Source organism: Marmota marmota, unplaced genomic scaffold (genome assembly GCF_001458135.2).
Source record: "Marmota marmota marmota unplaced genomic scaffold, marMar, whole genome shotgun sequence".
NCBI classification, from domain to species: Eukaryota; Metazoa; Chordata; class Mammalia; order Rodentia; family Sciuridae; genus Marmota; species Marmota marmota.
Window position 1 is genome coordinate 19,941,797 of NW_025999913.1, and position 8,022 is coordinate 19,949,818.

At 42.7% G+C, this 8,022-nt stretch overlaps 1 protein-coding gene across 1 annotated transcript; it reads right to left on the bottom strand.

Annotated features, from left to right (window-relative positions):
• Window positions 1–251: 251 nt before the first annotated feature.
• LOC107149343 (vomeronasal type-1 receptor 4-like) lies at window positions 252–1,369 on the bottom strand. Its single transcript, XM_015494145.2, has one exon. The coding sequence runs from the start codon at window positions 1,143–1,145 to the stop codon at window positions 252–254; it is 894 nt and encodes a 297-aa protein (XP_015349631.1). The 5' UTR covers window positions 1,146–1,369.
• Between the last annotated feature and the right edge of the window lie 6,653 nt (window positions 1,370–8,022).

The following is an 8,022-nucleotide window of genomic DNA, read 5'->3' on the forward strand; positions in this document are numbered from 1 at the left end:
TTACAAGGGAAATGAAACCTGCAAATATCTTGAGGGCCTTAGATATGTAGAAGAAGCACCCGTAACCATCTTCCTATGAAATCTGTCATAGGACTGTCACCAGCTTTGTGGTTTGGAAATGTGCCTCTATGCGTATCATCTACGCTAACTTGATTTTTCCCTAAAATACAGCAACAGAAATCTAAGAATTATTTAAAACTTATTGACTGAAAAGATTAATGAAATAGACATTTTCTCAAAGTCTTTCCTTCTCACTGAGCACGACAACACTCAGCCAGGTGTCCATCCCTGTGCATCAGCACAAATGGGCTGAGGACCACATAGCCAAGGTTCACAAGCTCTAGAACACTTACTTCTAGGAAACGCTTCTCTAAGGAGAAAGTGACATATAAAGTCATGAAACAGTCTGCCCAATAGAAGAAGAGAAAGCAGAGCATCAGAAGGAGGACACTCTTCGCAGCCTTCACCTCAGGGGGGGTTCTGTGGAGGAGCTTGGAGGTCTGAAGGTGGAGCACCTGCTGGTGGTGCTTGTGGAGGAGGAAGACCACGTGGCCACTGGCCCCGCCCATGACACCCTGGAACACAGCGTCTGGAAGGACCATGAGAGCAACAAAAATCCATCTAATTATCCCGGTTTGTGGTTGTAAATAACAATAGTTGTAACCACTAGTAAATTGTGATGTGTTCATGCTGCTGATATTTTTGGAGTAAAATGTTAAGTTCATGCTCATCACGGAATTGAGAATCCAAAGGAAGAGCAGCAAGGGAAGCAGGTGCCATGCTGACCTGGGCTGCGGCCTCCCCCACCTGGAGGCTCTGGGGCTGATGGTGATGGCCTGGACCACTGTGAGGAGACTGGTGGTGCAGATGGACAGGCCCCGGGCCACCCTACCAAGATAAACTATGATCTTACAGGCTGAATCACCTATGAGGTCTCTCAACCCAAAACTGGTAATTGTCCTTGGCATTACTTTTGAAAAAAGTGTTATCATATTTGTAAAAGCCAAATGAATGAGAATGAGGTGTGCAGATTTCATAGTGCTTCTAAACAAGCCCATATAGTTCACAAGAACCAAGATGTTCCCCACAACTCCAAGTCCTATTAGAAACACGAAGATTATCCCCTTGACAAGATGCAAAATCATTTCTTCCCACCTACCCAAACTTCAGAGCTCTGTATCAAATTTGGGAGGCATTTCTGAATTACACAACTCACTTCTCTTTCACTCTGTCTGAATGAAAAGAAGAATTTCAGAAGAGAAAGTGGCATTATCCCAGATTGGATTTACAACTATACAGTGAACGGCTCTAAAAGAAGGTCTTGCATTGAAAGACATGTATGACTCCCAGCTGGGAATAAAATCCAACAGGTGGCAGGTACATGCATCCATCCTGGGGAAAATTTGCAAAGATAAATATGAGAAGTGTTCCTTGCTTCACGGTATTAAACTAATCTTAAATAAATTTTGTGAAAGTTTAATATGAAGCAAAATAATGAAATCATACTGGATAAGAGACACTAAGATTTTGAATGTTAATTGTTTCAATAGGCATTTTGCCAAGCAGACATGTAAGGAATGAATTTGACACTCATGTATGGTCTAATGCTACATGTGAGGACCAACAGTTTTAGGTTAGTTGCAGACAGAATTCTTTCTCATTAAACACAAACGCACTTAGGAACATAGATATATAATGCAAGGGGAAATTTGTATCTTGGAAATCAAACAATATTCCAAAAAATAGGTGCAAAAATATCATATAACCTAAGCATGCAGAGAGAGTCACAGCAGGACAACATGGAGTTTGAAGAAACTGAACTTTCCTAAAAGCAGAAAAAGCTTCTAACTTTCTATCCTCAGGGCCCACCACAGAGCTCTCTGCTGAATCAGATCTTGCACACAGGGTCACAGTGGCTCCGGCATAGCTGAGGGACACCTGCTGTAAAAGACCCCTTCATCTTCCTGGCCCTGGTGCCCACCTTTAGATATGAGAAGAAGAGGGAAGGTCCTAAGGCTCAGACCCTGTCAGCCACCCCCTTACTCAGTCACAGAGTAAGACCTTGACGGCTGAGGGAATGTCCCCTGGGCCTGTGAGCAAGTCAGATCCTAGGGTCCACTCACCTGGGTGGCTGTGCTGCAGACAAGCTCTGGGCTGTCTTTTAGACAAGATGCAGCTTTCAAGGTCGCACTTGTACCTTCTGGGTTTGTGAAGTTTTTCCATTCAGTTAACTATCACAGAGGCTCCAGTGTTCAGAGCTGACACCTGTCAGGGAGAAGCTAACCCCTGGGACACCAGTCCCTGAAGCATGGCTCTCCCTCTGCCTCCACAATTACTAAGTTTGTGAGGCTCAGACCTCATCTCAGTTTTAATTGGAGCTTAATTGTTTTACAAGAAGTTTTCATAATAAGAAAGTGAATCATCACCAATAGATTGGTGCCCACTTCTGGGACACAGATGTCACTTCCCCTCATGTTCAAGGCCTGCTCCATGCACAGGGATGTGGTACTTGAGGCCCAGCACTGGGGACTCTGCCTTCAAAGCAAGTCTCAACCAGGCACCTGGGAAGGACAGGAGCCACTTTTCTCCACCTGTGCACATTGCACTTCAAGAACGTTGCTGTAAGTGGTTTCTATATTTCTTGTACATTGACCAAAAACTTGAACCCAATGGCTAGATGCACCCACAGTACCACTCCCAAAACATCAAATGTGCCACCACAGAAATGCAAATCAAAATTACAGTGAGATCTCACCTCACTGTTAGAAAAATGGCATTCATTAGAATACAAATAGAAGTAGATTCTCTCAAAGATGTGATCAAAGCAGGTGAATTCATGCCCTTGGGGGTGGGACAGCACATTAGTACAACCAAGTTGGTAAGCAATATGGACATTCCTTAAAAATTTAAAAAAGGAACCACCATATGATTCAGCTATCCCACTACATGGTATTTATATTTAAAAATCTAATTAACACGGTAGAGTGATACAAGTGTATCAATATTTATAGTAATATAATTCACAAGGGCCAAGTTATGGAATGAGCCCAGGTGATTACTAACACATGAATGGATCAAGAAAATAGGGAAGATGGACAAACTGGAGTTCTACTCAGCCATGAAGAAGAGTAAAACTATCACATTGTCTGGGAAATGGATGGGTTAATAGAGAATGTTGGGTTACATCAGGGGTAAAACATTTCACTTCATAGGTGGAAACTGGAGAAAAATTAAGGGGAACAGACTGTGCAGATTCAATTAAAAAATAAAAAATAATAAAAAAACCATGTCCATGGAGCAGAGAAGGGATTTGGGGAAGTGGGAGAAGTGGAGCAAGAGAGGAGCTGTGGGATGAACTGGAGGTGACCAAGCTGTGGGCACAGGTGAAGGTACCAGGATGAACCTCGCTTTGTGTATGTCTATGAAGCATGACATGGTAAAACAATGAATAAATACAAGGAACACGAGTTAGAACAGGAATGGGAACTGGGGGGGGGGATGAAAATTGGGAGCATTGGGGACTCCGAAGGAGCCGATGACGTTCCCTGCATGTGTGTTACGTCAGAGGAGGCACACCTGAGTGTGACTATAATGCCCTAAGAAAAGTATTGAAAACCTCAAATCTCCTGTGCTCTTCCTGAAGGGCATTTCTATAATTCATCTGCACCCCAGGAAGGTCCTCATATCCATTTTCATCCTGCCACCTGGAGGAGTGTTTGTGTCCCTGTTGCAAAAGAATGTCAATGAATGTGGCCAAGGGCTGAGGGGAGGTGACAGCAGCTTCCTTTCTTCAGAGACAGAGCAGCCCGGGGCTGGCTGGGGCGGCAGGCTCCTGGACACTGGGCCTCCTCTGTGCCCTGAGGGACTCATGACCTGGGGATGCGCCCTGCACACATTAGGGATAGAATCCTGGGCCACACATGGAAGCCACCTGAGTTACGGTCCCTGGTGTGGAAGGGAGACCCAGGCCTGCATGGTGGAGTGGCCGCTCAGGGCACTTGTGAGCTTGGACACAGAGGGAAACAGAGCCATGAGCAGTGTTCCCTGGTACACAAGGAGCACCGAACTCTGTGATACTTGTAATGATTTTATTACTATGAACTGGCATCTTTTGCATGAGTTTGAGATGTATATCAATCTTTGAAAGGCCATATACAATCTCAGTAACTTGAAAAACCAGGATTATTTTCCTGAAGGCATTTCTAAGAGGAACGTGTACAGCACTGTGATCAACATAAAAATATGAATAAGTAAATACCAAATAAGTTAACATTGTATTTCAACACTGTACTAAAACAGCAGACCAATGCCCAAATCACTAGAAAACAGAAAATAATTAAAATCAAAGCCAAAGTCTGTGAAATGAATAATAAAAAAACACAATATGACAGATAATTTAAATGAAGAGTAGGCTTTTTGAAAGGATGAACAGTACTGACAAAGACCTTCACCAAACTAACCAAAGGAAAGAAGGGGAAACAACTCAAATTAACAAAATCCAAGATGAAAAAGAATACATCACCGCAGACACTACTGAGATCCAGAGGATCATCAGAAACTATTTCAAAAATTTATCCTCCAGAAAGCTAGAAAGTCTTGAAGATACTGACAAAGTCCTAGAGACATGTGACCTCCCCACACTGAACCACGAGGGTACACAACCCTTAAACAGATCAATACCAAGTAATGAACTTGAAGCAGCTGTGAAAAGTCTCCCAACAAACACAAGCCCAGGACTGGATGGACTCTCAGCCAAGTTCCACCAGACCTTCAAAGAACAAGTATGACCAGTCCTCCTCAGGTTATTCCATGAAACAGAAAAGGAAGAAACTGCCAAACCCATCCTGTGGGCCAGCATCACCACACCAAACCTGACCAAGACTCATCAAGGAAAAAAAATAAAGTCCATTATCCTCGACGAACTACAGTGAAAATATACTTAATAAAATACTGGCCAATCACATACAAAAACATGTTACAAAGGCAGTGCACCATAAAAAAAATGGGTTCATTCCACAGATGCAAGGTTGATCCATCATATGCAAACCTAGGAATGTCATTCATCACAAAATAGACTTAACGACATGAATCACATAATTATTCCAACACAGTAAAGTGCTCACTCATATCTAAAACACTAGAGAAACTAGGAACGGAAAGAACATATGTTAGTAGTGTAAAGGTCATATATGACAAACCCAAGGTCAACATTATGCTGAAGGGAGAAAACCCAAAACATTTCCACTGAAAACTGGAACAAGTGTCACAGGTCCACTTTCACCCACCCTATTTGACAAAGTCCTTGAAATCCTACCCAAGCAATCAGGCAAGAGAAGGAAATTAAAGGGATACAAATAGGAAAAGCAAATTATCTATTTGCTGATGACATGATCTTATATTTAGAAGACCCAGAAAAACTGCACCAGAAGACTTCTAGAGTTCGTAAACAAATTTCATAAGAGCAGGAGAGAATATCAAACACTAAAATTAAAGATTTTCTATACTCCAATAAGGAATCTGTCACAAAGGAAATGAGGAAATACATTCCATTCACAATGATCTCCCAAAAACCCCTTAGGAATTAACTTAATAAAGGACGGGAAGGTCGTCTACAGTGAAAGGCAGAGAACAGTGAAAAAAGAAACTGAAGACCACGGAAGATGGAAAGACCTGTCATCTTCTGGGAATGGCAGATTCATGTTCTAAAAATGGCCACACAATCAGAAGCATTATGCAGATTCATGCAATTCTTACAAAAGTATCAATGGCATTCTTCAAAGATTGAGCCACAACACCCCTAAAGTTCATTTGGATAAATAAGAGACCCACAGAGAAAAGTCAGTCCCGAGCAGGAAGAGCGATCCTGCAATCCTGACGGTTCCTGATGTCAGCTACACTGGAGAGCCAGGTGACAAAGGCAGCAAGGTGCTGGCACCCAGACAGGCCTGGAGACCTGGGAGGGAGCAGAGGACACGAGGCAGGCCCCTGGGGACAGGGTCCGACACCAGGCAGCCGTGATGAGGCAGCCTTTCTAACAGTGGGGCAGGGTCCTGAAACCCCTGCAGAGAAGACCCCCGCCGCTCCCCTGCAGGAGTCACCTCCACGTGAGCAAGGACCTGGGGACTGCACCCAGATCTCCACAACTGCTGGAAGAACATGCAGGCCTAACACTCCAACATGTCACTGAGGAACTAACTTTCTCACAAGACCCCTAAAGCCCATGAAGTAAGACCAAAAATCAATAAATGGGCTGGTGTCAAATTTTAAAGCTTACGCACAGCAAAGGAAACAAGAGTGTGAAGAGAGCCCACAGAATGTGAGATGATCTCAGGCTCCTGCTCCTTAAATAATAGTGTGACAGCCAGAGTGTACAAAGGACTGAAAAACCTTAACACTAAAATAAAATAAAATGATGATGATGATGATGATGATAATAATAACATAGCCCAATTAATCACTAGGTAAAAGAAATAAAAAGACAGTTCTCAAAAGAAGAAATACAAGACGTGAACAAATATATGGAAAAATATTCAGCATCTCTAAAAATTAGGGAAATTAAAATTAAGAATAAAATGAAGTTTCACCTCACTCCAGTCAGAATGTCAATTGTCAAGTATACAAAGAACTGGGGCTGGGGCTGTGGCTCAGCGGTAGAGCACTTGCCTAGCACGTGTGAGGCCCTGGGTTCAATCTTCAGCATTACAGAACAATAAATAAGTAAAATAAAGGTATTTTGCCCAACTAGAACTAAAAAATAAAATATTTTTTTAAAAAACAGAATACCGAGAACAATATGGGAGGAAACGTACACTTATACATTGCTGATGGAACAGCAAATAGGCATAAGCACTCTGGAAAGCAGTACGGAGATTCCTAAAAATAGTAGGAATGGAACACCATATGACCCAGCTACCCCACTTCTCAGTATATATTCAAAGGATTTTAAATCAGCATATTACAGTGAGGCAGCCACATCAATCTTTACGGCAGCTCAATTCACAGTAGCCAAGCTATGGAACCAACCTGGATCCCCATCAACACACGAATGGATAAAAAAAAAAAAAAAAACATGGCGTATATGCACAATGAAATATTATTCAGCCATAACAAAGAATGGCGTATGCATCTGTGGTCAATGGATGGACCTGGAGACTACCATGCTAAGTGAAATTGATCAGATCCTAAAAGTCAAAGTGTAAATATTTGCAGTAATATATGAAAGTTACTGAATAATAAGGAGGAAGGGAGGGAGAGAGGGAGGGTGAGAGAGAAAGACAGAAGGAGAAGGAGGAGGAGGAGGAGAGGAAGAGGAAGGAAGGGAGGGAGGGAGGGAGGGAGGGAGGATGGAAGGAAGGAAGGAAGGAAGGAAGGAAGGAAGGTTGGTCAGTCAGTCAGTCTTTGATCTAACTAGAAGAAAACTCTGTGGACTGGATGCAGGGGCCGAGGGGCAGGGAGAATGAATGGAAGAGAGAGGAGGAGGAGAATGAACGAGTCCTGAGTTTCCTGTGAGCCACATCAATCAGCTCAGTGAACCTCCCATGGGTCTCAGAAGACACCAGCTGTTGGAGTGCACTTCCCTCTTATTCCAGAGCTCTGTAGAGTGATTTTCATTCCTCTCTTTTTTTGTCGTTTATTACACTATGATAATACACACCAGAGGGTAAATGATCCCATGTTCATAGTACACGTAACACGTTTCATCATACACGTGACATGTTCCCGTACTTCCTCATTCTTTCCCTTTCTCCTCCTCCTGATTGGCCGGCTCTACTCTTTTGACCTCCCTTTTGTTATAATCATCTCAGAATCATTAATATATCTCTACCTACATATGATGCATCATGGTCTTCTCATAATGGGCGTAGCATGATTTGGGTGATTTTTTTTCCTCTTTCTCTCAATCCCAGCCACTATTCTATTGGTTACCCTCCTATTTTCACAAGATCCCTTTCTCTCCTCCTTTTATTATTTTATATTTTTAATTTTTTTTGGCAACAGAGATTGAACCCAGGGGTACTCGAC